This window comes from Triturus cristatus, chromosome 6 (assembly GCF_964204655.1).
Source record: "Triturus cristatus chromosome 6, aTriCri1.1, whole genome shotgun sequence".
Lineage (NCBI taxonomy): Eukaryota > Metazoa > Chordata > Amphibia > Caudata > Salamandridae > Triturus > Triturus cristatus.
The window spans coordinates 313,634,618-313,658,536 of record NC_140589.1 but is presented as its reverse complement, the minus strand read 5'-3'; the positions used below and the strand labels follow the sequence as shown (position 1 = coordinate 313,658,536).

Genomic DNA, 23,919 nt, shown 5'->3' with positions numbered 1-23,919 from the left:
AAGCTTGGCACCTATTTCCAATTCAAGATCAAAAACCTCTACAACAACTTCATCGACCATCCACCAGGCGCCACAGACGCCCCCCCCGCCCCCCAGAAACACCAGCCAGCCCACCATCTCCAACTGGACACCGATCACGACAGAAGACACCGCCTCGACCATGAAAAGCATCCACCCTGGGGTCCCCACTGACCCCTGTCCCCTCATATCTACCACAGAGCTGCAGCCCCCATCATACCCAAACTACAGTGCACCATCAACACCACCTTCAAAACAGGCACCTTCCCAGATGACTGGATGCGCGCAGAAGTCAGAACTCTGCTCAAGAAGCCCACAACTGACCCTACCGACCTTAAGAACTATCGGCCCATCTCGTTCCTCCCCTTCACAGCCAAAGTTGCAGAGAAAACAGTCAACAGGAAACTGACACGATTCATTGAAGAGAACGCCATCCTCGACCCATCCCAATCCGGATTTTGAAGCAACCACAGCACTGAGACTGCCCTACTCGCTGCTACAGATGGCATCCGCACCCTCCTGGACCAAGGCCACTCCGCAGCCCTCATCCTACTCGACCTTTCAGCAGACTACACGACGCAGGCATACAAGGAACAGCCCTGGACTGGATCTAATCATTCCTCACCGGAAGAAGCCAAAGTATCAAACTCCTACCCTTCCTCTCCGACCCCATGAAAATCACCACCTTCGGGGTCCTACAGGGTTCATCCTTGAGCCCCACCCTCTTCAACATGTGCATGGCCCCCCTGGCAGCCATTATTTGACAACACGGCCTCAACATCGTATCCTACGGCAACAAAACCCAGCTCATCCTCTCCCTCACCAAAGACCACACCACTGCCAACTCAACTTCCAGAAAGGAATGCAAGACGTCGCAGTCTGGATGACAATCAGCTGCCTGAAGCTCAACGCTGAGAAGACAGAAGTCCTCGTCCTTGGTACCACCCCTTCTGCATGGGACAGCACCTGGAGGCCAACCGCCATCGGAAGCCCACCTACCCACTCAGACCACGCCAAGAACCTCGGAATCGAACTCAACTCATCACTCACCATTAATTGACAGGTCAACGCCATCACCTCCAGCTGCTTCAACAACCTCCGCTACCTCCGCAAGACCTTCAAGTGGATCCCCACTGAGTCAAGGAAGACAGTCACCCACGCACTCATCACCAGCATACTGGACTATGGAAATGCACTCTACGCCGGCATCAACAAGTCCCTACTCCGCAAACTCCAGACAATACAGAACACCGCCGCCAGACTCGTCCTCGGCATCCCCCAACACAAACACATCAGTCAACACCTACGAAGTCTCCACTGGCTCCCCGTGGAGAAAAGTGTCACTTTCAAAATCCTCACTCATGCCTACAAGTGCCTACACAACAACAGACCCAAATACCTCACTGACAGAATCAACTTCCACATACCCAAAAGAAACCTCCGATCTTCCAACCTTGCACTGGCCAAAACCCTGCGCTTCCACAGAGCCAGAGCAAGCAGAAGATCCTTCTCTCACACTGCAGCCAAGACCTGGAACGAGCTACCGGCAGACCATGAACACCTTCAGGAAGACCCTCAAGACCTGGCTCTTCGGCTAAAGAGATCTGCGGACCCTCTCCACCCTCAGCGCCTTGAGACCCTCACGGTTGAGTAGCGTGCTTACAATTCCCTGATTGATTGATTGAACCATACCCTCAAATTTTTAGTTTCTGCTTTTGGGGTGGGGGTTTGTCCCAACGTCTCAGGACACCAGGCTGAGGACCAGATGAAGGGAGCTTTCCCAACAATCAGTTTTATTGCCATTGAGTTTAAGGAAATTATTGGACATCCGAGATGCAAGCTCCTCTAAACATAGTGAAAAACATCCTGGAATGTGTCATCCGCATAAGACACAATTGTCACATTGTGTTTTTAAACAATTTCTGCAAGATGACCAATATAAAGATTAAACAGGGTAGTGCTCAATGTAGAGCCCAGTGGAAACCCTTGCATGAGGGGCATACTCTCTGATGGAAAATAATTCTGAACAACCTGAAAGCTATACTCATGAAGAAAGGATGGTAGCCATTGCAAAGCTGGGCCCCCAACACCGCATTGGTTTAGCCTTTGAAGAAGTAAATCGTGCGATACATTGTCAAAGGCTTAAGTCCAGTAGTACTAATGCAGCTGTTTGGACCGCATCCACACTCCATCTCAAAGTTTCAGTGACCAGGACATGAGCAGATTCCATAGAATAGAAGCTCTAAAACCTGACTGAGTAGGATGTTATAAGTCATTCGCAGTAATGTAAATGGTAAATTGTTTATTCACCACTTTCTCCGTGATTTTGGCAAATAGTTGTAGCATACAGTTGGGACGTAGATTTTCTAGTACCACATGGTCAGCAGAAGGTTTTTCTAAAGTGGGAGAACTATCGCCTGCTTTCATTTCAGAGGAACCTCGCCTAGGCGGAATGAGAGTGTTATGAGTTGTTGAATATATTAGAGGGTAATTTCCTTCCCTTGCATCTGAATCCTAGGTGGGGCAGGATCCGAAGGGCAGCCTGACTTGATACCTAAAACTATGTTCTTCAGCTTATCCAAGTTCGGGGCGTCAAATTTCTTAAGACCGTTCTCTCTGACAGGTTCTTCCAATATAATGTCTAAGTTGATGTAACTGTGTGCTTCTAAGGAAAAGTATCATAGATTGTAGCTACTTTAGATGCAAAATACTGCGCTCTCTTATTACAGTTGTCAACAGATGATGGTGTGGGCGCTGTTGTTCGGTCCAATGAAGACAGTGATTTCAAAATAGAGAAGAGTTCTTTAGGAGAGTTCTTGGCATTTTCTTTTTTTTTCTGTTTAAAAATTACATCTGGTTTTCCTAATAAGTGCATGGCACTTTTTAAGTTCAGCTTATAATTGTCTCTTTTGATGGGGCGGTACTCTTTCCTCCAGATTTATTCAAATCATTTGCATGCTTTTTCGGCTAAGCCAAGATCATCATTAAACCAAGGAGCGGAGTTCTGCACCCTGGGATTTTTATTTTTCATTGTCCATGTTGCAACTTCATCTAAAGCTCCCGATATCCATTTTTCAATTAGAAAATTGGCTAGAGTGACATCCTCCCCTAACTGAGGAACACTACACAAGAGATATTTGGCAAATACTTCAGGATTCCACTTTTTTTGTCCTAATCATCTGATTAGGCGCATTATTGGGAGAGGCCCTGAGAAATGGCACAGAGAAAGACACCACATAACCCATGGTGAATGGGGGCTTGCACAGTCTGCTGACCGCAGAGGAAAAAAAACATAGAAAGAAATTAAATATGTGTTCGTATTGCGGTAAATTGGGGCATTTTGCACAAGAATATTCCACCAAACTGAAGGGAATTTGGAAGACTAGTGCTTGACCTCTGACACAGTGCAGGAAAACTAGAGAGCCCGGCAGGCATAGGGTTCAATCAGTCGGGTGCAGTTCTTGAACCTACCCCCATTTACTTGGCAAATACTTCACATAAGGTTCCACAACATTTCACAACACCAGCCACCCATATTATTACACCCAACAGAGGCAGGTGCTTCCAACGCTGGTAGATTCAAGGGCTACCAGAGTCTTGGCCAGGTATTTACATATCCCATGGGTTGGGAAAGATGAGCCAGAGCATGTTAGAGCCATGGTTGGCCCCAAACTTTCTTCTGGGATGATTGTATATCAAACAATTCCATTATCTTTAGTATGTGAGAATGGGCATACTGAGACCTTGACCTTTGATCTTATAAACACATACTTTGTGTGCTATTTTAGGGAACCCTCGGCGCCAACTGCATAACTATGTCATTGACTGGTCCCTCCAACTTGCCACCTTGGGATCCCTTTACTGTCAAACTCATTGCTATAATAAAGCACATGGGGCTCAGTCTCCCTTGACTTGTGCAGCCTCAAACCAGGCCCTTTGAACCAGCTTCCAGTAAAATACCAGGACTTTCAAAATATCTTTGATAAACAGAGGGCTACACACTACCTTCCCATAAGAAATGTTACTGTCACATAGACGTAATTCCAGGTGCTGCACTACCGTGCAGTCGTGGTTATGCTTGTGGAAATATGGATTTTTCTGATCAGTTATGTCCCCTATCTTGGACCCCAACGGTTTCATGTATGAATCACAAGTACATGTATGTTCCCTCCAGTTCCAGTTATGAAGACGCAAACACATGTGCGTCCACCGTCAACATGTCCTCTGTCAGATCCGCCATGAATAGGTCGGATATTTCATTCCTAAGTATGAAAGGCCACCGGCTTTATATGGTTCACTTATGCCAGTTTTCAGTCCAGGCAAGTAGGCCCTGATTCTGTCATCAAACTCTTCTTGCCTTCTGCCTCTGAAAACTCCAGTCTGAGCCTGCATCTGTGACCATGAACTTTGTCTCATTCTCTGCGCGGCTCACGAAGCCTGACATCAGCCTATTCTCTGCCAAGAACTGTATTTCACCTTCGAGTTATCTGCTCCGTCCCTGCCCAATGCATTCCTGTCTAGTAGTTTAAGTAAACATTCTTCCAGCTACCGAGCAAAGGCTCGGCTTCTCTGTCTTTATGCAAGTAATTCATAGCCCTGTTACCATGGAAGGTTTCTGCCCCTTGCATCTCATATAGACACTTAGACGCTTGTACACGCACGCACAGGCAGTATAGAATAGATTCTGTCCGAAAGTCCTTCTTTTGTGGATAACATAGTTCTTTAAACATAGGATGTTAGATATGATTTGGGATTAGGTTGACTTGACCCCCCAGACTTTTCGTCTCCACATGTAGAGCTAAATGTCAAGTCCCCTTCACCCCCTAGTTGCACGTCAATCACACGTCATGCTGCTGCGCGCGCATCTATGCCAAGTATTATCTTATAGATCCACCTATATATGACATCATAACCAATTATGTTCCTTTTTACTCCTTATTACACCCATTTTCGGTTACGCATGTGAATCGTCATTTTCCTTATCAATTGTTACGCCTACCACATTCGCTTCATTGTAATGTATGTTCTATAAAAGTCATTTCTTGTCAATAAAGTATGTACTTCACTTCCTGAACCTTCGTGGTGACGGAACTTGGAGCAACCGATTATAATCGATCATTGGAATAAAGCCCATTCCGAACCTCTAATACCACGGATTCTGCCTCTTATTTACTGAGCTATTTTATTATGTTTCTGTATCAAATTAAGTCCCGGTAATATTTTATTTACCACATGAATGGCGCCCGAACAGGGACACTTTCTCATCTCACGCGCCGGCGGTGAGTTGCAGGCCCGGTCTCCTGCCACAGCTGGACGGACAATAACGCGTACCAGCAGGATTTCCTGTATCTCCCTCCGGTCAAGCGGGGGCGACTGAGGCTGCGATCAACACCCAGACGAGGCGGTGAGAAGTGCGAAGTATCCCGACCAGAGCCTAGCTGAGAGAGCAAGATCCGAGGTACACAGAGGCCCACCAGTTCCCGAAGTCCGAAGTCGAGTCCAGTTTCCGACGAGTCGAGTCGAGTCCAGTCCGGTTCAAGTTCAGTTCAGTTACCGAGGCCTTCCGTTTCCGAAGCTACCCGGTGAGTACCATTACTGGGGAGGCATTTCTGACGTGCACATAGGTTGTGCCGGTCAAGACGGGTTTGGGTACACAAATCCGGTCTGCACTGTTTCAGCAGTGTATCTGTACTGTTTAGCAGTATATCTAGTATATCAAGTATATAAATCAGTTAAAGTCGAGTATTATGTTTTTGTGTTTAAGTTTTCCTTAGACCGTCATCATTATTGAGTGCTCAGGTAAATGTTAAATGTTAAATGTTTTAAGTACGTTCTGCATATTGTGGTGTGAATGACTGTTCATTATCGTGTTTACTGTATTAAGTTTGTTCAAAATCAAGTATCAGACCAGTTCTCAATATGCCGCTCTTTTCGAAACTAAGACAGATCACTACAAGAAAAGGGGTACTCGAAGAAGCCGTTCCTATTCCTCCTAGGGACACTCCAGGGTACTTCATGTATCATAAACATGGCTTAGACGCTATATTATTTCTTGATTTATGGGTAGACTACACCAAGGAATTACCAGAAAGTCAGAGGTGGCCCGCAGCGGGGACCTGGGATGCAGAGTGCATCATGAAAGTCGAGGAAGAGTTATGGAAAAGGAAAGTCAGACAGTCACAGAAAGACGCCGTTGAGTTATGGCGTAAAGAATCTCATAGACGCACAGAAAAAGCACTCCGACAGGAAGAAAAGAATAAAGAGAGTTCAAATAAAGTTCGAGAAAATCTATTAATTGAGGAAGGTATCCGAGTGAAAACAGAACAAGTAGACAGACAAAGAAATGCCCTTATGAATGGTATGTATCCCCTACTGGCCGAAGGATTACCTAAGGCTACTCCAGAAATACCGAAAGACTTGCCACCCCCATTATTCCCAATAAAGGTACATCCTAAGGGGCATCCTAGAACCGCAGAAGATGTTTTTCTTTCCTCATATTTAGATGACGCAGCTCCCGAATATGCTAATTCCACCCCACATAGACCGCATACCAGGGAGGTTCAACGCCAAGATCCAGTACCCGTATCCCTACAGCAACAGATCGTGTCACAAGTTCCGGCAAGCGCATCTGTTTCTGCATCTGTTCCTACAGCTACTTCTATAGCTGTGTCCACACCTATAGTTGCTGTGTCACGTTCAACGAATCCTTTCACACCCGACACCCCAGATGGGGCTACGGGAGGTGCTAGCAACATTTTTTCTACGCCACCCAGAATAAATAAACTTACTTTTCAAGAGTCAGCACATTCACGTACACCCAAACTCATAAATGCCCGTACGCTTAAGGAACTTCTTGTAGATTGTAGATATGACCCTGTGCCCGGCAAAGAGGACGAAATGACCCTGGCATCATTGCGTATCAGACGAGCCGCAGTGTATTTAGGGAAGTTACCAGGAATGACTGCGCATCTAGATAAAATATATCATTTTGTCCAAACAGGGCGAGATTCAGAATGTATTAACAGAGCTATGGAATACCAGAAAGTGGAGATACAGGGGGAACTGTTACGTTTCCTCATAAATTGTGTGATCAGAAATCAAGACCGACCGGGGGTAGACCCGGAAGCAATGCAAATTCTTACCAGATGGAGCCAGAATATATCAGAAGGTAGACATGATAAGCAAAATTGTATAATAGCCATGTGCCGAAAGATCCGTAAAGAAATAGAACGCCTACACGAAGAAAGATTAGCGGTAGACCAGTTCGAACAAAGCGAGGAGGAAGGGTCAGGACTGCCCGCAGGACAGTCAGACACCATAGCCTATGTAGGTAGAGGAAGATCTTGTAATAGTAATAGATGTCTTATTGACCCGATACGCCCGATATGTCCAGATAATAACAGGAATTTCCAAATACCTATAATTAATATAAGGTCTAACGAGCATTCGTTCCAAGCCGCCGACAAATTACTCCGAGAACGAAGGGGTTATCATTTTCTCGATTCTATGGATGAACAAGATTTAGCTAGGTCAGCTGTCCATTGGGTGGACAGTCCCGGAAAATATAGTGATGATACAGTAGCACGCACATTTTTGAATCTCACCCCAGATGAACAGCGGTTAGCTGGGATTTATATGATTCAACAACTCCTTATACTATATCAGAGTCAGCATTCGGACCCTGGTCCCTTACCTGACATATTGACTGAATTGCTCATGAATAGATGGAGAGGTTCAGGTACTAAATTAATTAAAGAAATTCTAGAATCAAGAAAGCAGTATATTCTTTTCGTATGTTCAGAACGTGTCTCATTGCCCATCAAGGAAAGAACCACGTATTACATGGATAGACAGAATCCCTTACGAGAAGTGCACCCAATAAAAGGCGAGGACAATGAGTTTAAACGCGTATTTGTATATACGCCCATATCGAAAATAGAATTGTTAGAAATGAAGAAAGTGGTACCCAGTCATGACAAAGATCCAGCGGGTTTTCACCGAGAAATTAAAGACATGTTACTCATGGGAGAGTATACCTATCCCGACATTATGACAATATTAAAGGTATTGATGCCTGCTGGCATTTATGAGAAACTCAGGGAAAAAGAGTGGGAGGTAGGAGACCAAAAGATAGAATGGTCAGTATTAGAAGCGGAAGAAAAGGCCCGAACTGCAGGAGCAGGACTTGGGGATAAAACTAAAGCGCTACCAGGTTTATTAGTACAGGTACTGCCACGTTTATTAACTACGAAAAAGGAAGATTGGGGTACAATTTCAGCCTGTAAGCAGAAGCAAGATGAAGACACTAGTGATTACTATGCCCGATTTGAAAAATGTTTTGGTATAAATAGTGGCATAAAAGCAAGTAGCGAATCATACCCGCATCTGTTTGTAACAAAATTAGTAGAAAATGCCCTGCCCCAAGTAAAGAATAGAGTATTAAAATTCGAGAGTACCTGGCAAGGTAACACTCCATCACAAATGTTACAAATGTTACAGTACCATCACAATAGAATTAGAGAGGAACAAGAACATGAACACAGACGCATGAAAGACACGAAAATGAAAATGCTAGTTTCTCAGACAGTTCCAGCTGAAGGACATAAAAAGGGTATGACACATTCCGGTGATTCAGCAGGACCTGTAAAAGGGACATGCAATTATTGTAAAAAGCCAGGTCATTACGTACACGATTGTCCAGTTTTGAAACATAATATCGCCATAGGTAATACAAAAGAAAGACCACGGCCACCTAGACAGGATCAGAATGAACAAGGAGCTCCGCAGCATGCACAGTCCATGCCAACTCCACCACAGTCTGTACAGTTCGTGCCAGCTGCACCAGCGCTGCCTGTTGCTGCCACACAAACCACGACTCGACAACTGTACCAGACCACACAGTACGACTATCCTGATTACCAACGATACGCATGAACAAGCCTAGAGAGGGAAATTGACTTACCCCTTATCGAGATCCCTGTAGATCAAGAAGGACCTTATGTACATAGTGAATTATTAGGCCAAGACAGAAAATTTTTACTCGATACAGGGGCAAGTCGAACAACTATAAAACGTAGTGAAGTTCCAGGGGCACCCCTCTCAGGCTCACAGAATATTTCCCTTGGTTTTTCAGGAAAACCTATTGTTAATGAAGTGTCACAACCTCTTCCACTTACGATAGGACCCTTGACCCGAACTACAGATTTATTGCTTACTAAATCATGTCCAGAAAATCTGTTAGGAATAAAAACACTGAAAGCTCTAGGAGCTATAATATGTTGTTCTCCAGAAGGAGTAAGATTGTTTTTACGTGATTTCAAAGGTCATTATGTGTCTAGAGACATGGATCCCCGACTGCAGACTTTACCCACACATCTATGGGCACAAGGCCCTACTGATGTTGGTTGCATGAATATTACACCATATCGAGTCACATTAAAGGCAGGAGTGGTACTACCACGAATGCGACAATACAAGTTACCACCAGATGCTGTAGTGGCTTTACTACAAATCATTGACGAGCTCATTGCCCAAGGAGTGGTTGTGGAAACAGACTCCAATGTATGTAATTCACCGATAATTCCGATTCTTAAACGAACAGATCCAAAGGCCCCGCCAGTATATCGATTGGTTATTGATCTGCGCGAATTAAACAAATGCATTGTGCCGCAATTTCCTGTGGTCCCAGATATCTCGTCATTACTGACAGCTATTGATTCCGAAGCAACATTCTTTACTGTAATTGATCTCAAGAATGCCTTTTTCAGCGTCCCAATAGATCCGGAAAGCCAATATTTGTTCGGATTTAGTTTAAATGGGCGTAGCTTTAAATTCTCACGCGCACCTCAAGGATTTACAGAAAGCCCCAGCATCTATAGCCAAGCACTGAAACGAGAACTTGACAGTATCCACATGCCAGTTAACACTGCTCTGCTTCAATATGTCGATGATCTACTGATCACCGCGAGAAGCGAACCCGAATGTGTAAAAGCATCACTGACAGTTTTACAATTTCTAGCCGAAAAGGGGCACAAGGTGTCCCCTTCTAAGCTGCAATTCTGTGTCCAGCGAGTTGTTTATCTTGGACACTCGCTGTCCAAGGAGGGAAGGCAGCTTACACCCGACCGCATTCAGTTAATAGATAACATGCCAATACCCAAGACACAAAAGGAGGTACGAGCTTTCATAGGCCTCACTTCATATTGTAGGCAGTGGATCCCTCAGTATGCATTTCTAGCAAAACCACTCATTCAGTTGACAACACAGGAGGCAGCCACATCGACTGTTCTCCCTTGGACTCAGGAACATACACAAGCTTTTGAAAGCCTAAAGAAAGCCTTATGCCAAGCACCTGTTTTAGCAACGCCATGTTACAGAAAACAGTTTACACTTTTTGTTACAGAACGCGAAGGTACTGCCTTGTCAGTACTCACACAGGAACAAGCAGGAGCACACAAACCATGTGCTTATTTTTCTAGTACATTAGATCCCGTAGCTCAGGCTTTGCCTGCATGCCTAAAATCAGTAGCAGCGACAGCTTTAGCAATAAGACAGAGCGACGCCATAGTGTTAGGACATCCATTGACAGTTCAAGTACCACACGCAGTAGAGGTTCTTGTAAATAGAACGCAAACACAACACTTGACTATAGCGCGACTTACAGGGTACGAACTTACATTGTTTCAGCCACATATAGAAATCAGACGCTGTAACACATTGAATCCTGCCACACTTTTGCCAGTAACCGGAACAGACCCACTAGCCCATGACTGTATTGAAGTTATTACTATAACGACGAAACCCAGACAAGACTTAACCGATGTCCCATTGTCAGATCCAGACCTGACATTGTATGTAGATGGTTCATGTATGAGAACAAATACAGGAGAGTTAGTGGCTGCTTACGCAGTCACAACAGATACTGAAGTCATTGAAACAAATCGTATAAATACTTTGTCAGCTCAAGCCGCAGAGCTCATCGCTCTGACACAAGCCTGTATTCAAGCCACGAATAAAAAAGTCAACATATACACTGATTCACGTTATGCATTCGGAGTTGTACATGACTTCGGCGTGCTGTGGCGAGAGAGAGGTTATTTAAGTTCCCACGGTGCCCACATTCAGCACGGACCCCTCATTCATGCCTTATTAGATGCAATACATCTACCCACTGCAATATCAATTATGAAATGTAAGGCTCATACGAAGGTTACTGATATCATTTCTCAAGGCAATGATCTAGCCGACAGAACAGCTAAACAGACTGCTCAAACTCAAACCTCCGACATGACAAAGACAATAGTCCCGATGCCGACACATTGTATGACAGTTAAAGATCCTACTCTTGACGTAATTGACATACAGACACATGCTACACCAGACGAAATAAAGAAATGGACTGAATTAGGAGGGATCCAAACGGACCAAGGATGGATGATGAAGGAAAAGTCTGTGTGGTTCCTTCCTGATTCAATGGTCCAAGTTATAATTAACACTATACATAGTCCAGCACATCTAGGAGAAAAAGCTATGCTAGATAGCATTCAACACATTTGGTTCAATAAACATTTGCGAGCAGCAGCCAAACAAAAGGTTCGTACCTGTGTGATCTGTTGCCAGTTCAACCCAGGAAAAAGCGTTCCCGTAGAACAGGGTGGATTTCATCCTCCTGATCACCCTTTTGAAGTCCTCCAGATGGATTATATCCAGATGGAACGATGTCGAGGATTCAAATACGTCCTCGTAGTTGTTTGTGCTCTTTCCCGTTGGACGGAGGCATACCCGGTTTCAGATTACACTGCCCCGACTACTGCCAAACAGTTGGTTCGAGAATTCTTCCCACGATACGGTTTACCACGTGTTGTTCACTCAGATAATGGCCAGCCGTTCTCATCCGAACTAATGAAACATGTTTCACTCCTGTTAGGTTATCAGTGGAAATTCCACTGTGTCCGACACCCCGAGGCAGCAGGTCTCGTAGAAAGACATAATCAGACCCTGAAAATTAGATTGTCCAAAATATGCAGGGAGAAAGGTGTCGACTGGGTAGTAGCACTACCAGTTGCACTCTTTTACACGAGAATGGTAGCACACTCTCGAACAGGGCTATCCCCGTATGAAGTGATCTTCGGCAGACCACCAAATATGTGGGGGACGCCTATGCCACGCAAAATAACTGATATTGACTGTAATATGCTGACAGATTACTTGGCTTCCTTGATGTCTGCACTACAATCTTGTCGTTCACAGGTAGCTGCAGCCTTTCCCGACAACACTGAGGTGAAACCCCATGACGTAGTTCCGGGGGACCTCGTTCTTGTGAGGAATTTCGACCGAAAGACTCAGCTGGAGCCCAGGTGGAAGTCACCCAAGTTGGTCCTGCTGACCACAAGAACAGCCGTGAAGATTGAAGGCAGAAAAGGATGGATTCATTCAAGTCATATCAAGAAATTTCATGGACTTCCTTCGGATGTGAATAGCCCACCTCGTGTGCCTTCACCCATTGACTCCAAACTACCTTTGGCTGAGGCCAACAGTCAGGAACTTTATAAAATAAAACTCAGGCCTAGACCGTCGGACGATTTGATTGTTTAAGTCCTCTCCAAGGTGAAGCGGTTGAATCTGTCTCCGACATGTATCCCTTAGACCTGAATCATGGAGAATCGCGAAAAATGTTGAAACGACAGGCGTATTGTAAATCACTGCGTAGTCATTGCATAGTGACATTATTAACCTTGTTTTTCTTAAGTCTTTTAATAATTACTGCAAGTATATTGTTGCACATATATTACCCTATTGCCAGAAACGTTTACAATGTTACTGCTGAACATTCTTTTAGTGACCTACCCCCGCATGAATTGTCCTATAGACTTGCGCTGCGCAATAACACTTTCATTAGTATGTTACATCATTCCCACCAGACTAGTAATGCTACTAATTGTTGGGTGTGTGGCCGGCTCCCTCCCTATCAGAATTATGAAGGAGTCCTGCCTTTCTTTCCACATCCGTTTACACATAATGGCTCCTGTGGAGCATGGTTTAGTTTAATCAATTCCATAGACTCAGACACAGCAGTTTATCAAGACCATTGGGTATGGGGAAATCTGAACCTCGTTTTATTTAAAGTCTGTTACCCTGACAAGGAGGGTCGCCCCAAAGGAACAGGAACTGACCTAGAAAATGAAGTATATGGATTAGGTAATTTTACACCTAATCTCATGATTCTAAATGTCGAATCCGAAGTTGAACTAGTTTTACCCACCATGTCAGTATTCCCAGCGAAGGGTGAATTGTGTGTAAGAAAAGTTGGTTCCATACATATGGGCCATAGTAAATGCACTACTATAGTAGAATTCAGTGATCAAGGCAAATCTTCATTTAGAGCTTATCGCCACTCCTACTTTATATGTGGTCAGACTGCATATATGCGTCTACCTCTAGATTGGGATGGTACCTGCTACATTGCATTTCTTTTGCCACCTGTTTTCCTAGCTCCTCCTGATTATTATAGAAATATTCATTTAGTACACAACAGAAAGCGGAGAGATCTCCCAATTGTCGATTATACTGAGACGGCATGGGACAAGTATGTAGATTTTAATAAAGGCATCTTTCCCTATATAGGTACTGTTACTAATAGTAAGCTGATACGTAGATTAACTAGAACCCTTGAAGCAGTAGTGAATGAAACTATTTCCGCTTTAGGCAATTTAACAGAAGAGCAGTCTGCTATGCGGATTGTTGTGCTTCAAAATCGTCTTGTCCTTGACGTCATCCTGGCTGATAGGGGCGGAGCTTGTAGGGTCATCGGATCAAGCTGCTGCGTATTCATACCAGAAAATTCGCCATCTGTATATAAAGCCATAACTCGCCTTCATAAGATTGTAAGCCAGATACACCAGAACCCAGGCACTTGGACTTGGTCCAGTTGGTTTTGGAGTGTGATATCAGCCTGGGGATGGAGAGTTCTATCCTTCCTAGGTATTGGCCTTCTCATACTATTCAGTTGCTGTCTATGTCTACAATGTGGACCAGCGATCTGTGGTCTGTGTGCCACATCGTGTATTCCACCACCAAGATTTCATTCGTCACGGAAGAAGAAAGAAGAACAAATGATGTTATATGAACAGATCAATGGATTGATGAAGATTGATATCTCTTAACGGGCAAGTAGGGGACAAGGAGGGAATGTGGAAATATGGATTTTTCTGATCAGTTATGTCCCCTATCTTGGACCCCAACGGTTTCATGTATGAATCACAAGTACATGTATGTTCCCTCCAGTTCCAGTTATGAAGACGCAAACACATGTGCGTCCACCGTCAACATGTCCTCTGTCAGATCCGCCATGAATAGGTCGGATATTTCATTCCTAAGTATGAAAGGCCACCGGCTTTATATGGTTCACTTATGCCATTTTTCAGTCCAGGCAAGTAGGCCCTGATTCTGTCATCAAACTCTTCTTGCCTTCTGCCTCTGAAAACTCCAGTCTGAGCCTGCATCTGTGACCATGAACTTTGTCTCATTCTCTGCGCGGCTCACGAAGCCTGACATCAGCCTATTCTCTGCCAAGAACTGTTTTTCACCTTCGAGTTATCTGCTCCGTCCCTGCCCAATGCATTCCTGTCTAGTAGTTTAAGTAAACATTCTTCCAGCTACCGAGCAAAGGCTCGGCTTCTCTGTCTTTATGCAAGTAATTCATAGCCCTGTTACCATGGAAGGTTTCTGCCCCTTGCATCTCATATAGACACTTAGACGCTTGTACACGCACGCACAGGCAGTATAGAATAGATTCTGTCCGAAAGTCCTTCTTTTGTGGATAACATAGTTCTTTAAACATAGGATGTTAGATATGATTTGGGATTAGGTTGACTTGACCCCCCAGACTTTTCGTCTCCACATGTAGAGCTAAATGTCAAGTCCCCTTCACCCCCTAGTTGCACGTCAATCACACGTCATGCTGCTGCGCGCGCATCTATGCCAAGTATTATCTTATAGATCCACCTATATATGACATCATAACCAATTATGTTCCTTTTTACTCCTTATTACACCCATTTTCGGTTACGCATGTGAATCGTCATTTTCCTTATCAATTGTTACGCCTACCACATTCGCTTCATTGTAATGTATGTTCTATAAAAGTCATTTCTTGTCAATAAAGTATGTACTTCACTTCCTGAACCTTCGTGGTGACGGAACTTGGAGCAACCGATTATAATCGATCATTGGAATAAAGCCCATTCCGAACCTCTAATACCACGGATTCTGCCTCTTATTTACTGAGCTATTTTATTATGTTTCTGTATCAAATTAAGTCCCGGTAATATTTTATTTACCACATGCTCTCTCAGAGCCAGAGACAGAACACAGAAAATAATAGATAGATGACTTGCTAGCCTTAGGGTTTATATGACATTCGACCTCTGTTGTGCCATCGCTGCTCTTCTTCATTTCGAAGAGGGATGTCGGTTTGCAGGCGTGCATCGAACAAATTGAACATAAAAAAAAAGATATCCATTACCATTAATTTCCTACTTGTTAGATCAGGTTCGGAAATCCACAGTGTTCACTAAACTGTACTTGCGTGTTCCATACCACCTCATTCATGTAAAAGAGAGTGATGAACGGAACACCACCTTTTGGACTGAGTTTAGACTTATTGAATAAACAGTTATGCCATTTGGGTTGTGTAATGCCCCAGCAGCCTTCCAGTACTTCATTAATGAGGTCCTGCAAGATTTCCTGGAATTTTGCGTTGTCGTATACATTGACAACATCCTGATCTATTCTTAAAACATTACTGAATGCAGAGACCATGTTAGGGCAGTCTTGGAACGACTCCAAGAACATGCCCTTTTTGCCAAGTTCGATAAATGCCCATTCCATAGCCAGTCTGTTGAGATTCTGGGATATACTGTGCCTACATAGGGTGTGACCATGGACAGAAAAAAGGTCCAGGCAATCGTAGATCGGCAAGCACTGACCATGGTAACGGAGGTTCAGAGCTTCCGGGGTTTTTCAAACTTTTACCGCCGATTATTCACCCTTTTTTCTGACATTATAGGCCTCATCACTAGCCTCTTACGAAAAAGTTTCTTTCAAGTGTTCTCAGGAGGCCAATGATACCATCAGACATCTAGACCCCATGCAGCCTTACTTTGTGGAGACGAATGCCTCCCAGTTGGCCGGAGTAACTGCGTTTCAGCTCGCACAATGACATTTGTTTTCTTTTATTTTTCTTTACATTACTCCGGTCAGCTGTGAGCCTGAGTTTACTACCCCCCACCCTGGCCCTCTCCCGCCCCACCCCACGGCACTCCCTGCATGGGCCGCTACTGCCCTCATAAGTGATGTTCATCCAGCACCCCCATGACTGATGCTCCTCCAGCACCCTCATGGCCGATGGTTCCCTAGCACCCATATTTCCATTGCGCTTGAACCCCTGCAAGTGTTCACTAAATCCCGTGAATCATTAGATTACCTGCTCTCACTGTTACTAGGGCCTTGGAGTGGTGTTCCATTAAATCGCTGCAAGCTTCCCCAGAATCCCGTGATCCAATGGCAAGCCTTGCTCTCACTGTTCCTGAGGCCTTGGTGTTGTTTTCTATTATGCGCGTTCCAGTGAAAACGATAAATTTGTTTCCTGTTACTTGGTTCGGATTAACAATTTACACCTGCCAATTATTAAAGGTCAAAGAGGGTGTACATTACTAACACATGTTTTTCTGAAGGTACAAAAGCTTTCCAACCGGACATGTGCCCCACATGATCTAGATACAACCATTGAGCCTTCAAGAGGGTATAAAAAACCCACCCAAACCCGAATCAAGGCCTGACCTTGCTCCCTGCAGAACAAGCTTCACCCTTTCCTCTCACCTGAAAAATCCATCTGGAACTATGAAGAGCTTCTGTTTCCTTCTAGTTTATCCGAACTGGTGGTTCCTGTGGCACCACCTCCCTTGATGTCTTCCTCCTCGCTCCCTCCTGCACAGCACTTTGCGTGTGTGACCATCGCTATTACAGGAGCTCCATCACAGGGACTGCAAGTTTGCAAGCTACTTGATGCATTACCTTTCGAGTGACCTAAAGGCTATGCCGACCATAGGGATATTTCAAGCCCTTCTGGCAATTTAATATGGGTGTTTAAGGCATGGGGTTTGATGAAGCAAGTTTAAGAGGGATTACTCTTGCATATGTAGTGTACTTTTGCCCCAAAACATTTCTATCAGAAATAGTTTATTATATGAAGAATCCCTGCAATGTCTGTCTCACCTGTTATGTGTGACCTGGTTGGAGAGGTCAGATGGTAATGCCTACAATGTCTCACAGGATTCTTTTCAAGTTTTGGTTTAGAAAATTGCCAATTATCTCTGCTGGAAATTTAAGTTAACAATGTTATCATATTGTTTTGCCGCAATTTGCTCAACTAACATCCCCTATAGTAACAGATTTTTTTAAATCCTAAATGGGTGTCCTTCAACTTTTTTGCAGATCAGCTATGGCTCTTCACTCTTAACACTCAGTGACAAGCTTCAGTTCCCTTCTTTCATGCGCACTGTCCCTGCCAACTCATTACAGATCATTGCCCTTGCACGTCTAATGAAACATTTTGGTTGGACGTGGGTTGCAGTGGTCGCTTCGGATGATGATGTTGGTGTGCAGGGAGGCCAGGACATAAAGAGAGAGATTGAGAGAAATGGTGGTTGTGTGGCATTCATGGAAAAAATCCATTTGAGCTACTCCACAGAGAAAATTCACAGAGTGGTAGAAATGATCCGCAGCTTACAGGTCAAGGTAATAATTATTAACAGTTCTGAAGTTCACACCAAGATGTTTCTGGAGACCCTTGCTTCACAGAATGTAACAGACAAAGTGTTGGTATTTTCAGAGTCATTCACGCTGACCCCAGGTCTCTTCAGAAAGGAAGCCTGGAAAATATTCAATGGATCCATCGCCCTCTCCCCCCATGCCATGGACATGCCAGGATTTGTTGAGCTTCTCCACTTGCTCCATCCCTCCAGACTGCCAGATGATATTTTCATAAAGATATTCTGGGAGAAGCTATTTAACTGCAAATGGCGAAGTCTCAATGAGACTGGGCCCGCCAAGAGCATAGAGCCTACTAGGAAGACAGTATTTTGTACAGATAATCAGACCTTGGATGATGTAGACATGTCATTTTTTGAGAAGGATGACATGAGTTACACTTACCACACGTACCTGGCAGTCTATGCCTTTGCTCATGCCTTACACTCTCTGATGGTGTGTCAGCAGGGGAAAGGACCTTTCATTAAGGGCACATGCGGAAACATTCAAAACCTTCAGCCATGGCAGGTAAGTGGACTACTCTGTTCTTTCTGCAAATGTGCCAAGTTAACTAATCACTGTAGTCTGATTTGAGATAAAAGGAATTAGAAAATGACAATAATATTTGCAGTGTTTTTGTAAGTCTTGTGAAATGTCTGCTCAGAAAGGAAAAGAAAGGTGTTGTTCCTTGGTTAGTGATTAGGAGTTACAACAAACAGGGGCAACCCTATTTCCCAGAACCTTAGTCCAATAAACAATGTTATAGCAACAATGGCTCAGGACAAAACTTTGTAAGCAAACACAAATTCTTCTCATTGCACAACACATACAAAAAAACAGTGAAATAAGGTACCCACAAAAAACATTTATAATTGAATATTATTCATATAACACAAAACTGATGTTCAACATTTAACTGGAGCTCAAGAGGTTACACAGAACATATAGCATTAACCAGTTCTGTGCCCATGACGAGCTGGACTCGACATGGAGCACAGTCGCGCTGTGCCCATGACGAGTCCAGCTCGTCATGACACCCACCCACTGGGGAAGCGCTGGCGCTCCCCCCGTGAGTGGTTGATCTTTTTTTTTTTTACTGGGAAGGCAGGGGAAGACCTTCCCCTGCCTCCCCCCGACCCCCACCCCAGCGTCATCAATGACGTCAGCGCGCGAGCCGCGCTGACGTCATTGGAGGTTTCCCCTTTGTTCACCGAGGCGCAGGAAGCCATTTGCTTCCTGCGCGTCGGAGAGTGAAGGTGAGTTTTGGGGCTGGGGAGGGGGGATTTTGGCATCGGTGGGTTTGGTTAGGGTGGGGGCACTATGTAGGCGGAAGGCCAAAGGCATGCCACGAGGCTCGGCTTCGTTCGTGTGTGTTTGTAGTTGCTTCCCTGTGAAATGGATCCAAAAATGAAAAATGCTCTGCCGAGAAATGCCTTTCTTTTGAAATTTTCTAATCCAAAGTGCAGCAGGATGGAGAGAACTAGTATGTATTTTATGTGAATTAAATACCTAACTAAATAAAGCAAGACAGAGGGGTTGCAAAGTGTCCAGATTGGTTTTATTTACATCCAAATACACCAGCATCACTTTACAGAGTTTGCCAGTGAAGTGCTACTTTCATTTTCTCGTCTTTCTTTTAACAGCTTGTTGTTCCCAGGTTGGGAGAGTGTACCATTCCTGGAGGTACTGCAATACCTGGTTGATGGGTGGATTGGAAAACACAATGTGTACCATGGCTCTGTGTTTATGGATGTGGTCTTTTTATACCATACTGCTTACGTTTTGTAAGGATGTAAGCAATGGACAGTGAAACGGTTCCCTTCAGTGCCCTCTAGTCATGTCCATAACTTTTCAGGTGAAACCACTTGCTGATTTCTGAATAGTTAGTGAGAGATCGTTTAGGTAACCATGTTGTTTCTGCTTACATTTCACATGCTTTGCATTCCATATGAGTGGTTGCTTTTTTTTTTTTTAGGCAGCATATTACTCTTATCAAGTGCATAATTTGAATTGAGCCACATCCAAGTGTTTATAGCGGGCACAATTAGGTTATAGCTGAAGGCAGTGCGAGTTTCTCTCAGTGGGCAAGTATGGTGTTCAGTGGGGATGTGGCACTATGGCCAGAGCTGTCAAATTTGGAACTGGGGAACCGGGTTCAGCATTCATGACCAGTCCACCACACCACTGTACTGAGGGAGCACATTCCCATGCTAGACCGTAGAAGGCCCCACTAGACCTTAGAAGGCTTGATGTCTTAGCACAAGCAGATGTACCCTAGTGGTGTCAATTGTGGGTTAACCTTGAAGGCCTGTCCACCACAATCCATACTGAAGTTCATCTACAGTCTTGCCGGCAGGCCTACGAAGCAGCACACCCTGGAGCAACAGTGATCCAGTCGCTGTGACTCTGTCACTGAGGTCACATGAACCTTGAGCAGGTTAGGGAGATGCGAACGGTGTGACCTCACTGGGTACCTATTTTGGGTGGGTGCGTAGTGTTTGCAAGTATATTATGGTTTGAAAAAAACTTGCTGCCTCCTTCCTGGCCTCCAGCAATTTTCAGAAACAATTAAAATGTCATGATAACTTTGGTGATTAATGTTCTTCCTAGAGAGAGATGGAGTTTTGTGTAGTGGAAGGGTTGACTCCTGGAAAGGTAGCACAGAGGGTTAATGTGCCTGCTGCAAATAACATGTACCATGCAGATCACAAAGTGCACTGCTTTAATGGGGGGACCATGATGAATGGTCATTTAATGTCAGCTGTAGATGATAGATCCCTGAACAGTGTCATGTATGTGCATGTTTGCATTGTGCTGAGGGGATTACCAGGTAATTATTCACGCAGCTCTCTGATGGATGTCACATGAGGTAAAATACTGCAATAAATGGCAGACACTCTGAAAACAAGAGCAAAGGTTACGTTACATGAGGCAATGGTGGTAATTGTGCATGTATCAAAAGCAAACAAAATACAAGAGGTAGCAAACAATACGTTACAAGAGGAAAAGTGACATGTGTGCAAGTTACAAAAGAGTACAAAGTACAAGTAGAGGTATAAAAGTGCAATAAATGGCAGACACGCAAAACACAGGAACACACTGGGAAGGCACTTCTACGGGCATGGAGAACAGAATTTCCTATATTGTAAAGACTTCCTTCAGACAATAGAGAGGGTGTGAATTAAGTTTGGAGGAGTCTTTGCAGGAGGAGAACTTTGAGGTCAGTTTTGAAGGACTGGGAAGAGGGAGGGGGTGGTCCGGAGCGGAGGCTGAGTTCCAGATTCTCGCCGCGTTGATTGTAAAGGATTGAGCCATTGATCTTTCCTTCTTGAAAGTGCGAGGTTCAAGCAATACATTTTGCGCAGTACGTGATGGTCTAGAGCATTATATGCATATGTGACATTAAAGTTTTTTTCTCCTTTTTATTCTAGTCTAAAGCTTTGATTCCTGTTTCCGGTTTCGACAGTGGTTGTTCTGCAGTTTTGTGTAGTTGCATTGTTTTGGTAAGAATTTTTTTTTGTTGTATTCACTCCAAATGAGTAATATTGTAATGTCTGAATGAATTTTTTCGTACGTGATGTCATAATGGCGGCATATTTAGTTAGTGGTTTGAGCATGAAATTCTTTGCAATGTATTTTGCATAGTCTTATGTGTAATTGCTTTTCTCTTTCTTTTTTAGTGGGATATTGCTGATCCATACTGTGTATGTACAGAGTAGGTGGTGGTGAGTAGTTTAGCTGCCTCTGGCAAGTGAGTGGTATTGTTTTGGAGTATATATGAGTTTTTGATAAAGGTGCTTTTTTGTTTATTACTTATTTTACAAAGTGTTTGTTGTTGTTGACTTGTTTGACAAGTTACCTTTATTAGTAAGCAATATGGCTAGCCGTAGAATGACTGCTCAACAGGTGGTTGGTATGCTTCTTAAATCTTCCTCTGAGCATGATTATGAGACTGACAGTGCGTCTGAGGGAGAGGAGGGAGGGGAAGATTCTGGCAGTGAGTTTTCTCTCAACATGGAATCATCGGATGATGAAGGTACTCTCAGTGCAGATGAAGGTACTCTTGGTGTGGACGAAGCAACTCTCAGTGCGGATGAAGTGCCTGTCTTAGAGGAGGAAACTGCTGTGCCAATGGTGCAAGAGGCATCTGGATTGCAGTCTGAGGCTGCTAGGCTTCCTACTGGAAGTGCTGGACTTTGGGTTGATCCAAACATGGTGCAGCCGGTGTTGCCTGCCTTTAGCGGTGATGCAGGGTGTACAGTGGATTGTGAACACTTTTTGCCTATACAGTTTTTTCAGTTGTTTATGGATGATGTATTTTTGGGTGAGATTGTTGAGCAGACAAATTTGTATGCTGAACAGTTTTTGAGGGACAACAGCGACAAACTTAGGCCCCAGTCTAGAGCTACCCTGTGGACTCCCACATATCTGGAAGAGATTAAGATGTTTTTGGGTTTGACTTTATTGATGGGTGTGGTAAGGAAGCCAACCTTGGCTTCATATTGGTCTACTAGCCCCTTGTTGGCAACTGCCATATTACCTGCAGTTATGACTCGTAATCGGTATTTACTTTTGCTACGTATGCTGCATTTTGTTGATAATTCTATGGCGTTGCCACAAGATCACCCTGACTGTGACCGTCTTTTTAAGATTCGGCCCGTTCTTGATCACTTTGTAGATTTTCTGAGATCTATACTCCAGGGAAAGAAATATCTATTGATGAGTCTTTGGTCTTGTTCAAGGGCCATTTGGTTTTTAGGCAGTATATCCCTAGCAAGAGGGCACGCTATGGAATTAAGCTGTATATGTTGTCTGAGAGTAGGACAGGATATGTTTTTAATTTTCGTGTGTACACTGGTAGAGATTCTAGCATTGACCCCCAGGTTGTCCGTCCACTTTTGGAGTTTCAGAGAAAATTGTGTGGGATCTTGCTAGAAGACTGTTTAACAGAGGCCACCATTTGTACCTTGATAACTTCTATACTGCTGTGTAATTATTTAAGGAATTGTATAAAGTGGACACTTTTGCATGTGGCACAATCCGCTCTAACCGTAAAGGTTATCCGAAAGAGCTTGTTTGCAAAAAACTTCCGAGGGGGCAGTGCAGTTCCTTGCATAGTGATGAACTACTAGCTGTAAACTTTGTGGACAGGAGGGATGTGTACATGCTGACTACCATCCATGATGAGAGTACTTCAGCTGTGGCTGTTTGGGGTCAGGTTGCTGAAGTGCGCAAACCTGTGTGTATTCTAGACTACAATAAGCACATGGGTGGTGTTGACAGAGTAGATCAGAGGTTGGAACCTTACTCTGCTATTAGGAAGGCTTATGTTTGGTATAAGAAATTGGCCATCCATTTCTTCGAATTAGCAAATTTCAATGCTTTTATTGTGTTCAAGGAGTGTTCTCCTGCGTCAAAGTTGACATTTCTTCAGTTTCAGCACGCTGTGATAGCTAGCCTTGTTGTTGTGGAACAGGAAAGTGTTCCTAGATTTGGAGTGGTGGAGGATGTGGTTCAATTGAAAGATCGCCACTTTCCTGATTTCATCCCTCGCACACCGTCAAAAGATTTTCCCACTAGGAGATGCAGAGTCTGTTGGCGAAGAGGTACGCGGAAGGAGATACGTATGTACTGCCCCAACTGTCCTTCTAAACCTGGGCTGTGTGTCCCTGCTTGTTTTAGAGCGTACCACACGCAAAATATTTTTTGGGAACATTCATGAGTGGTAAAGTGAACTGCCTGGTCTGTATTCTTTGAAAAATTGTATTCTGTTTCAAGGTTGGCGTTAGTGCAATGTATTTAGTTGCTGATTTTGTGTTTGTAGATTTGTATCTATTTGCGATTTGTTTGTGTTTTTATTTTTGTCTAAAAAAATCCTAAATGTGTTGGCGGTGTGTGTGGACTGGCACTTGGTTGGCGGTGTGCGTGGAATGGTGCTTGGCTGGCGGTGTGCGTGGACTGGTACTTGGCTGGCAGTGTGCGTGGACTGGCGGTGTGCATGGTCTGGCGCTTGGCTGGTGGTGTGCGTGGACTGGCGCTTGGCTGGCGGTGTGCATGGATTGGTGATTGGCTGCCGGTGTGCCTGGACTGGCG

General features: G+C 44.2%; 1 protein-coding gene across 1 annotated transcript in view; it reads left to right on the top strand.

Annotated features, from left to right (window-relative positions):
- The window catches only part of LOC146816791 (extracellular calcium-sensing receptor-like), a 264,038-nt gene that overhangs the window by 52,160 nt on the left and 187,959 nt on the right, over nucleotides 1–23,919 (top strand). The window contains exons 3-4 of the mRNA XM_085609573.1: nucleotides 17,512–18,354; nucleotides 21,507–21,530. Of these exons, the coding sequence (XP_085465699.1) occupies nucleotides 17,512–18,354; nucleotides 21,507–21,530 (867 nt within the window). The remainder of the gene's footprint in view (nucleotides 1–17,511; nucleotides 18,355–21,506; nucleotides 21,531–23,919) is intronic.